General features: G+C 33.3%; 1 protein-coding gene across 7 annotated transcripts in view; it reads left to right on the top strand.

The window, feature by feature from the left end:
• Positions 1-4,416: 4,416 nt before the first annotated feature.
• Positions 4,417-12,040, top strand: part of LOC111512393 (uncharacterized) — a 99,193-nt gene continuing 91,569 nt past the window's right edge. For 3 of the 7 annotated variants that reach the window (XM_074178442.1, XM_074178439.1, XM_074178438.1), the window contains exon 1: positions 4,417-5,713. In XM_074178442.1, the coding sequence (XP_074034543.1) occupies positions 4,888-5,713 (826 nt within the window). In that variant the 5' untranslated portion in view covers positions 4,417-4,887. The remainder of the gene's footprint in view (positions 5,714-12,040) is intronic. The other 4 variants (XM_074178440.1, XM_074178443.1, XM_074178441.1 and 1 more) reach the window with 2 other exon arrangements.

The raw sequence follows: 12,040 nt of genomic DNA, 5'->3' as shown, positions 1-12,040 counted from the left end.
ACAAACAAATCCATTTTTGAGAGTGAATGTATCCCCTCTTTTGCAGCGACGAATCCATTCTTTTTGTAACGTTGTGGAAACCATATCCTTAGCAATAGGAAAAGGGTGAAATATTACATCAGTAACACCACTTTTCTTTAAAGTCAACTGATTGCTTTTGCAAGTTGGCACTGCACAAATACAACTAGGCATTTGAACTAAAAATTACACGGTTATTTAATGGTTAGACAATTATTGCTATTATTTACAAAAATGTGAATATTTCCAATTTTTACCTTAATTTAATTTGAAAATGTTCAAAAATCAAAAAAAAGTTCCACAATGACAAAAAACAAACCTCAAAACGGAAGAAAATAACAGAATCTTATATGGTGTCTACTCGTTACACCAGTTCAAAAAATGTCCAAAAGCACAAAAAAATACGGCTTTCACAATAACAAACTCAATGTTTCAGAAACCTAATTGGTATAGTTAAATGAAAATTCAATCAAAATAAACAAAAACAATGTATTACTGTCCGAAAATAATCCTCAAAAAATGTTGAAATAACACACAGTCTTATGGCAGATACTAAAAGTGTCACCAGTGTTACGTCACATCTGCTCAGCGCTTGTTTAACGCGGCGATATATGTAAGTAAGCAATCCTGTATGTCCATAATCGTTAGGTTCGGATAACCATTTAAAGGGGGCCATATATGAGAATTAAAAAACCAGAAGGTCTCCCGAAGAGGAGGCGACTCAAAAAATATATGTGGAAAAAATCAAAAGGGCTTCCAAACAGAAGGCGACAATAAAAAATTTGAATTGTTTTCTTTCATCTGATTTTATGAAACAAAGTTCATTACTTTTGAAATTAACATTTTTATCATTGTTATGAATTAGTTCATTTGAAATAATTTAATTTCAACCCAGTAAACCATGCGCTTCATTATAATAATAATAATAATAAATCTTCATTTTTCAGTTAAAAAGAAAGCATAAATGTATGAATACATTCCAGCAGTAACTGACAAAAACGTCATAATTTATATAGAAATGAATTTAAGTGATATGAACACAGTCATAAGTTATTAATATAAAAGAAGTAAAATATATAATTATATAGAAATATAAAAAATTCATAGAACCTTAATTAAAAAAGACACAACAAGAACATTAGAAAAATGTTAAAAGTGTCATAGTACAAATGACAATTGTCAGTTGAAAAACAACAGCACAAATATAATATTTGATTTGTCAACAAGAAAACATCTTTATAAAATATACTATTATGTTATAAATTCACTAATTCTGTAACAGTTCTTCTCAATAAGAAATGCTTTAAGTCTGAATTTGAAAATATTAATATTTGGAGATGTTTGGATAGAGACATCGAGGTGATTAAAAATTTTGCATCCCAAATATAAGTGACTTTTTTGGTATAGGTTAGTTCTGTGCACAGCAGGCACAAGAAGATTTCTAGATCTAGTGTCATATTGATGATCTGTTCTATTGAAGAATTTATCTTTATGTTTGTATACATATATACACAGTTCATACAGATACAAGCCTGTCAAAGTTAATATCTTTAGTCGCTTAAAAGCATCTCTACATGACTGCCTCCAATTTAGTCCTGCAACAATTCTCACAGCAAATTTTTGCAGAGCGAAAACATATGACCAAGAGGTACATGTTCTCCGGTCAAGAATACCATATCGCAGATGACAGTTGATGTTTGCATAATAAACGATTAGTAGTATGTTTTCGTGGCAATGATTTGATAAGAACTTTAACGCATACAAATTTTTTATTAACATTTCACAAAGTATATCGACGTGTGGTTCCCAGCACAATTTATAGTCGATTGTTATTCACTAGCATATACATTCATGTCATTGTCTTTAAAAATTTGAAACGGTTTCATAGTTCCCCTCAAAGTAAATTTCATCAAAGAGGTTTTAGATACATTTACGGTTAGATGATTCATTTCGGACTACTCCATTACTTTATTGTATACCATTTCTGATGTTATCACAAGTTCAGTAGTGTCTTCGCCAGTTATGAGTAGATTTGTATCATCAGCATATGATATTACTTGGACTTTAGCGACGTCAAGAAGGAAATTAATAGATTAGCATATATTAAAAATAACAAAGGTCCAAGAATTGAGCTTTGGGGAACTCCCTGTTTAACAATGAGAGATTGGCTCTGAGTTGTGTTGATTATTACACTCTGGGATCGATCAGTTGAGTATGATTTCATTAAATTCAATACTACACCCCTTATACCATATCGCTCGAGCTTAATTAAAAGAGGTCATGATTAACACAATCAAAGGTCCGAGAAAAGTCAATAAATAGCCCAAAAATGTGGACTTTTCTATCCAAGGCTGTTATTACATTTTCTTGAAAATTATATAAAGCACTTTCAGTACTTCTGCCATTTGTGAAACCATGCTGACTTGAAGATAGATATCCCATCAAGCCCACATGAATACGTGTTTTTCAGCTTATGAATCAAATCTAATACCAATACCTCAAATTCAGAAATTGAGGAAAAAAATAATGAAGTTGAACAAATAGGTATAATATTTTGTGTAAATTTAAGATCACGTCCGACTTTTCCAGCAGCGGGTGTAAAATGATTATTGAATTTCTCGACCATTTCTCTAGTGGATAATTCTGTTCCGGAAATTTCTGTTACTTGGTTGGGTTTCTTTTTTATTTGGTTAACGGTCATGTGGTTTTTCTCTCTCTCTCTCTCTCTCTAATTGTATGGACGTTGCTTCCCACTCGGGCGCATTTGTCCAGGCTCCTCCTATCAAATTGACATCAATTTGACAGAAGCTTCGTCGGGAGGGGCGCAGCTGTCTTGCTCGAAGCAATGCTGCCACCCCTTTTTTGTCACACTTTTTACAATAAAAAAAAAATGTGTTTTTTAAATGTCGCCTTCTAATCAGGAGACATTTTGATTTACTACGTATATATTTATTGGGTCGCCTCCTTCTTGGGAGACCTTCTGATTTTTGAATTCACATATATGACCCCTTTACGTGGTTATCCGAACCACCCCGGCCTGGATACCGGCGTGAATAAAGGGGTCCTTAAATTTCACTTCCACTTTAGCACTCCCACGTGGACATCCGGTCCACCCCGGCCTCCAACCGGCGTGAATGGGAGCACTATTTAATTAAAACCACTAAAACAATGTTTACTATAACTTTTGTAACTTTTGCTTGCACGTTATATAACGGCGGACATACACAACACGAACTGAGTTCCACCTCCAACAATGGCGTCCGCGTACCTTCTTTGTGAGCGGTCGCTATCGGCACGTCCGCCCACCACCATGTCAGAAACGAAACCCCCATGTGGTTTTTGTTTTATTAGTTGAGTTGGCTATCTTCAGATCGACTGTTTTTTTTTTCTATTTTCTTGCAATAAAGCTATACATAAATAAAAATCTAGTTGGTGGTAGAAAAACTGGCCTCATTTCCATAATCATTAATGATAAATCAAATTTCCTGTAGGAACTATTTGAACAGAATACATTTTCACCTGAAATAATTTATTTCATAAATATATAATATCCTTCCAATTATCGATTAAACCAACCGCCACTGTTTTATGGTCCAACTTTCCGTAAACAAACAAAGTTATGCTGCCTTCAATGTAAGGATGGAAAAGGCCTCCCTATTGTCTTTTGTTGCTCTGAGGATAGGCCAAAAGCGGTAAGGTATATGAAAAATTTTAGAGACGAAAACGTTGCCGATTATAGGGGCAATTCACGGCGCATCCACAAACTATCCGCTACGATTCGATCATGCGCGCTGTGATTTATTACCAAAAAGTTGGGATAGTGACACGATTGGGTTTTTTAGCATTCTAAAAAACCCGGTGCTCGGGTTCCCTTTCTCAATCAGTCGTATTTTTGCGTATATACGTATGTATGCCATTTCTCGAATCTATTATTATCGAGTTTATGTTACGATTGCTCGCCTCAGAGTTGTTCACACGCCAGGGCGCAACGTATGTGCAGGTGATGTCACAGCGAAATATTCCTAAGAAATTGGATTGGGGTTGACTTTTATGTCTGCGAAAACTGGTTAAATCGTTCACACAAACGATAACAACAAAAATAGTGATATCCACAATTATTGGGTGAATCAAAATAAAAATTGAGTTTGATTCATCCAGAGTTCTTGTAAGCATATCTTTATTGAAAAAAATATTCATTTAGTGTAAATATTCATTACAAACAAGATAGGTTCGGCTATTACTCAGAACATCGATAATATTGCCATTTCACTTTTACCCAAGGTAAATGACAAAAAAAAGAAGTATTCTTCTTCTTATCAGGACCTAGCTGAAGTACGGGCTGAAAAATAACAAGATAAATTATTGTAATCGCACAAAACAAAAGAACGGTTCATGATAATTAGTTTCAAATCATGAAAGTGGTGTTCGTGACACATTTTTGATATTGTGATTAGTGAACGCCCGTCATCAACAGCTACCAAGAATATTTGTTTTTTCGTGATTTTGAATGCCTCCTAACTACAAAGTAACTACATAGGTTCCCAGACATTTTATTAAGGGAGTTCATTTTTTACCATGTTCAGTAACAAATGACAAGAGACAACAGTGAAGGCAACGTTATTTCTAACCAAGAGAGACAAGTTTGAACCACAGCTTTCATTATGATTGTATGATTATACCTTTTTGAATTTTTGTTGAGATTTTTATCTGAATTTGGTAGGTAAATATGACTGATCTCGGAAATATGCAAAGGATTTTTATTTGATATTTTATCATTACTGAATTTGATTTGAAGACATCAACTGGATTTGAATACAATCCATTCAAAAACAAAACTAACAACCTTATAAGCTTTGTAAACTTGGTGAAATGGAAACGGAAGATCAGGAACTTTTGAAGCTACAAAAAAAGCTATCAAAATCATTCATATCTTTATCAAATATGTGTCAGACATTACAGAAAAAATCCAATAAATACCTGTCTGAGTTGAAGAATGATATCAAGCCTGATGTAAACATAATGCAAGAGGCGGGAATTGGGTTAATACATATGATGAAAATGATGAAAGAAAATATGTCCTTTCATTTAAATTCCTTAGAAAAGGATGTGAAAGAACTGGATCACAAGTATAACCCAATGGTGAAAGATATACTCGATGAACTCTTATATTTCAAAACTTCTGTTGTAACTTTGGAAAATGATTCAGGATACATTTTTTCAAGAGCATGTGAGAAAAAAACCGTGACAGAAGAAAGTGTTGGAATGCTTGATAGCTTGCTTTCATTTTCTACCAGTGACATAGATCAAACACAACCCTTGAATAATTCATTATTGACTGATGCAAATCATTCAGGAAAGGCCTTGTCTTCACAGAGCTGTGCTTCGAAAAAATCAGATGCAATTTTAATTTGCAGTGAAGTTGATACTGAAATAGGATGTTGTGCCAAAGATTGCAATTCCATAATATCAGGAAATACTTCTAATCGGAGTGTCGAACTGGGCAGTGACTCTAATAAACAAGGTGTAATTTCAGCCAGTGGTTCTCTTTATAGTAATGCAGGTTGCTCGTCAAAAGGAAACAGTTCTACAAATTCAGCAAAGAAGTTCAATTTAAGCCTTATACCTATTGAAGGAAGTGATGGACAAGACACTGATGATTCCTGGAGAGATACCCTCAAATACAGCCCTACAGCAGGTAATGAAAAAATGTTGAATTCCTAGTTGTAGTAATCTCCACCTGAGTATTAAAAATGGACATGTTGCAGGAGGTCTATATATAACTGTATCATTTAATGTATTGTTATTATTGATTAATATATTTATTGAAAGAATATTAAGAGCTCCAATGTGTTCTACTTTATAATTGTAGGCGATATTACTTTTTATGAATACAATTATTCCATCATTTTGGTTTAAAGTTGGTCATAACAATTAATGTGAAAGGAAGTTTTATCCAAGTTTCGGTAATAATTAACAAATCAAAGTTTTCTAGATGATAAAGAAATAGTAAATACATCTAAATATTTAATATATGTTTTTCAGTTCAAGTCTGTTATGTATTATTCAAAATTTTTATTTATATAGTAAGGATTTTTTGAATATCTTCATCATCTATACCACAAAAATGTATATCCTTTCTTTTCAACTTGGTTTTTCCCAGCAAGTATTTGTTTCGGTTGGTCAATTCTTCATTAAAATAAATTACTATTGTTTCTCCACCATTTCTAATATTTGCTGTTGTGAGTGAACCTTTGGTTTTGTAATATGTCTTTGTAGCTGTAATTGTGTCTTTTTTTTTTCAAGTATTTTTCAAAATGATTTTTTGTTTTTTTTTTTATTTCTCTAACTATGCCAATTGATACTTCACTGGAATTTATATGGATTCTAATTGCTTTCAAAGCAGTTTCAATTAATTGTTCATCTCTAACTGTTTGTTGTACTGGTATTCCTCTCACTTCTATATTATTTTTTATTTTCATTTGTTTTCCAGTATTTGAGAGGATTGATTTTTTTATGATAGCAATTTCTTCTTTCAGTAGTTTATTTTCATAAATTGAATAATTTTTTTCATTCTTGATTTCTTTCAAAAATGTTTTAACATTTCTTTATTGTCACTTTTATTATCTTCGTATTGATTGGCCACGAAATCGATGGATTTCTGCAATTCTGTTATTTTTTTCAGTACATTTTCCATTATATTATAAATTTTAATACAACTGGAGCACATCCATCTTTTGCCGTTTGGTTGTTTAAATCTTTCGCTTGCAGATCCGTACATTTCAAATGAAACCATTTTCTACAAATACTTTTACATTCTCTGGCAGATTAATTGGATTTCAAATAATGATTACAATTGTCACATACAAAATTATTAGAGGGATGAGTGCATTACCTACAATTGATATCAATATTTTGTCATGATTCTGTTCTAAATATTCATATAATATATCAAAAATGATACTGTTGTAAGTTACTACTATTATAAAGAAACTTTTCATTAAATTTACAATTAAGAAATAAGAAAATGAATATTTTGAAATATTGCGGCTCTGGATATTGAATTATATCCAACATACATTTATGCAAGATACCTCACAGAGGTTTCTCGTTCATCCAGCAGTAGGACCCTGCTGAATTTGTTTGAAGGTGATTGACAATGTTTTATGATGAATTTCACTAGTTAGGACTTCCATTGTCTATTATATAAAATGATTTGAAATCCCTGTTATTTGTTTCAGGGATTTCAAATCATTTTATATAATAGACAATGGAAGTCTGAACTAGTGAAATTCATCATGCTGAATTTATTCGAGTAGATCACCTGCAGACCGGTTTCAATCAGTGCAGGAAAGATCCGACCCAAACAGCAAAGTGTCTGGAACTCGATTACAAACATTACATGTACCATGTACAGCATTTTACTGCTATAAGAAAAAATCTGCTCACTGCTATCATGTATGTATAACATGTTCTGGGGTATTTCATACCAGTTGTTCGCAGAGAACTAGGTTCGTTACCTACTTAGACGGTTTTAAAATAATCTGCAAGAGCTGTAACATCAGTGAAAATAATGACCCAATTTCGGACCCTAATAAGTATGAAATTGAGAAGTATTTTATCAAAAATAGATGAACTGAAAAGTGAACTCATAATGAAAAACGACATAATTGAAAAAATTACCCAAAAACATAAGATGTTTTACGAAGAAGCAATTGATATGAAAAACGATCCACTAAATAAGGTGGAGCTACTGCGGAACAATAATCGTGAACTTGAAGTCCAAATAAAAAACCTCAGAGATAAGAAAACAACAGATAAGGCCACACCAGTTTTTGCTGATGTCCATTCCCAGACGGAGCAAGAAAATCACAAAATTCAAAGAAAATCTGAATTAGACATGATTAATGCATCAACCCAAACAATCAAACTGACTACGATTCTTGTTGATATCCATTCCCTGTCGGAAATAGGGAATTCTGAAACAAAAAACCTAACTAGTATGAACATGAATAAAACAACAACACAAATCATTAAACTGAATACATTGTTGACAGTTATAAATATATCCATTGAAACTATGGAATCTACAACTGAAGAGCTTAAAGATGGACCATGGAGCTCTTATGGTCAACCACTTTCGTAGTCGGAATACCCTTCTGAGGTCATCTTTGAAATCGTAAACATTGCAGATTTGAAGAAACCACTCTTACCTTGTTTTTTCGAAGGCACCCTCAGCAAATATATCTACTTTGTTGCAGTATCCATGTCACTGTAAATACTGTCACTTATCGTTTTTTATAGAGGGTGTTCCATAATTTGGTTGATATGCGATATTTTTGTCATGAGAAGAGTTGCAGAAATAAAGCAGTCAGTTTGAAGAGACGATGTCAGTTTATTCGCTTCACATTGTCGCTGCTGACAAGAACAACATCTCCAATTTTTAAACTACCTATTTTCTCCTTTGACTAGTAAAAGAGTTCCGCTGGATACTCTTTTCTGAATTGGCTTCGGAAGCCATCTCTTATCTTTTGCAGGTATCTATGTCGTTTAACTAAATGATGTCTGTCTATGATATCGAAATCTGGAGTGTCACTGGTAGATATATCCGAAATAAACATAGAAGGACTGAGAGGTTTTAAATTATCTTCATCCGAAATATAAGTTGAAGGCCTTGCATTAATTATGGCTTCACAATCGCATAAAGTCGTCATCAATTCTTCACATGTTAAAGTTGCTTTCCCTAAGTTTCTACGAAGTAATTTCTTAATTACTCTGGCCATGCGTTCCCACTAACCGCCCCAAGCGGCTGTTGGAGGATTTTGATGCCACTTGATTTTTCTAACTGTAGAGTAGTCCATAACTTCATTCCAGTCTATCTTCAAATAATATTTTGCTCCACTGAAATTCGTTCCGTTGTCAGAATATATAATTATAAATCGCCTCAGTGATGATAAAAATGCGTCTGTTGATAGAGATTTCACCAGTTCCAGATGCACTGCTCGATATACTGCACAGGTAAACAGTATGATCCAGGACTTCTTTCCCCCTTTCAAGTATAATGGTCCAGCTAAATCTTCCCCTTATCTCAAAAGCGGACACATTGTTTATCCTACCTTTCGGTAGTGGAGCATTCACTTCTGCATTCACTTCTGAATCGTTTGCATTGGACACATTTTTCTAGCACTTCTTCAACAAACTTCTTTCCCTTCAGTATCCAAAATCTTTCACGAAATATTCCAAGAAGCGTTTGAGCCCCTGTGTGAAGATGTATTTTATGTTATTCCTCGATCAGTTTCCTAACAATATCATGTTTTGTATGTATGGTAAAACAACAGGATACTTGAAATCATTACTGTCATAACCCAGTATAAGTTTAGTTTGTACACGTATAATATTGTTTTTATCTATCATCAAATGAAGATTTCCAATCGATTTTTTATCCAAACTAAAACTTTCTCTCTATATAAGTTCTAAAATACGAAGTTCTTTCTGCCCTTTCTTTTTCATCGAAAGTTAATTCGCCAGTTCTAATCTCAAAGTATAACCCATCATTCTCACAATTTTCGTATATTTGGAGAAGTATCGGAAATGTCCGGAAAAATTTTCACTTTGTGCGAAGTTAACAGAAATCGTTTTTCTCTGTTCAGTATTCATATTCTTCGTTGAACAAATTATTTCTGTATGAGGCCAATTTTCTGGACTCTGTTTTAACAACTGAGGACCTTCCCACCACTTCAATTCAATCAGTATATTCGCAGTGAATCCTCGTGATTGCAATATCTGCCGGATTGTACATGATACCAATCATCAATATTATTGCACAAATTTATTTCTTTCACGCGATTCCCCACAAATGTATTCCAAGACCTTTTTTTTATCAGCCTGAATGTATTCTTAAAAATACAAAAGATGCATATGCTGTTTTGCTGGCATCACAAAATACATGAATAGAAAAATTTTCAATAATGAAATGTGTTAAATTATTAAGTGATCTAGGGATTTTATATACATATACATATACATATATCATTGAGAACTGCAACAAAGCATCCACTGAATTTAGTAAATACTGTCAAGAAAATGGCCTAACATTGAATGCAGAAAAGACGAGATATATGCGATTTCTACCAAAAAATATGACATTTGATTCCAATCCTCATTTACATATTGACAACAAATCTATTGAAGTCGCTGATAAAATGAAATTCCTTGGGGTAACATTAGATCCAAAGCTCACTTGGGAAACGCACGTGAACACAGTAACCACAAAACTAAGTTCTCTGTGTTATGTAATCCGAAATATAAGAGACACATTATCACCCCATGTATTAAAGCTTGTATATTATGGATTGGTGCAGTCAAGTATTCAGTATTGCTTAATATTTTGGGGTTCATCAACACATCTCAATAGAGTTTTTACAGTCCAGAAACGAATATTACGAGCCATGCACAAAATGACCCCAACATCATCGTGTAAAGAGGTTTTTAAAAAAGAAAATATTCTAACACTACCAAGTTTATATATTCTGCAACTTATAATGTATGTCAAAGAAAATAATCAAACATTCAAAATAAACGCTGATTTACACTCTTATAATACATGAAACAAATTAAACATTCACCAACCTTTTTCACGCTTACAAATTGCACAACATGCTCCAAAACACATAGGAGTTAAATGCTATAACAAGTTCGGTGACATATTGGATACAGACAAAACTCTAGAGTCAAAAAACATTTTAAACTTTAAGAACAAACTTGAAACATTTTTAGCAAGTCATGCTTTTTATGACATAAATGATTTTTTAAATTTTAGATGTAATGTAGATTGAATGTATTATTGTAAGTCTCGAATTATCTTAAAGTGCACCCTTTGTATTTTAAACTGTTTGACTAGTCCGATAAATGTATGTAATTTTAATTATGTGGATTTCACGATGAATAAAATTAATGTTAGATGTTAATGTTAATTAGAGAAATGTAATTATTTCATCCACTCTTTCAAATTTATCGATTGTGTCACTTGGTAATTCTTCATCCCAACCAATTTTTAGTGTCCATGTTAACTGTAATAACAGTTTCGGAATCAATGTACTGGACATGTGAAATCAATGGGTTCAAAGATCTTTTGATCACTTGACAATAAACCCCGTTTCGTTTTAGGTGTAATATTCAAATCAATGAGACTGGACAAATCACAATATAGAACATCTCTTTCAGAATCCCATGAAATATCTAAAACAGACACGTTTCTTTCATTGGAAAAGTCGCCAGCAGAATTATCCGATGAATTATATAACCATTGTCTGCGATTGAATTTTACAATCGACATTAACTTTTCTGATCGACTAATAAAAGTGGCCAATTCTTCAATATTATTGACACTGGTGACACAGTTGTCGACGTGAAACGATGTTTTCAATTTATCAGCAGTATTTTTCAAATGAATTGGTGCCCTATGCAAATGATGATTGATAGTCGCACCTAACAAAAAAGGGATAGGTCACAAACCAAAAACTACTCGACAGTGCCTGAAGATTTTCATTTCGGTTTTTGATTCATCTTTTCACCAAATAAACCTCAAATTGTCCCTTTCATTGGGATTAACATCAATTTACAAAAATAGTTTTTCTATATCAGATGTAACTCCTATTATTCCTATTCTGAATTTTATCAACAATGAATAAATCAACTCTAACAGATTAAGACCTTTTTCTAAACATGTCGGTCGGTCGGTCGGTAGCCAAGCGGTTCGGCGTGGGTGATTTGTTCACTCACTCGAATTGACTGCCGTGTTGGTCGGTGGTTCAAGCCCTAGTCTGAACGATCGATCTTGACTTGCTATCGTCCAACCCATGTTAGGAATCACACGTTAAAAGGTAAGACCTCGTTAATCCTTAGCTCGCACAAGTTTCGACTTCTGAGGGTTGTCGTTCGTAGGGGTGCGACAGCTGGTTAACGGAAAAACAGATTTTAAACAGATGTATTTAGTGAATTTCCGTTATTATCCTTTGTTGATGCA

The sequence above is a fragment of the Leptinotarsa decemlineata genome, unplaced genomic scaffold (genome assembly GCF_025532065.1).
Source record: "Leptinotarsa decemlineata unplaced genomic scaffold, Ldec_3_MD MMD2_tig00003798_RagTag_RagTag, whole genome shotgun sequence".
NCBI lineage: Eukaryota > Metazoa > Arthropoda > Insecta > Coleoptera > Chrysomelidae > Leptinotarsa > Leptinotarsa decemlineata.
Note: the sequence above shows the minus strand (reverse complement) of the source record. Positions and strands in the feature narration are given on the sequence as shown.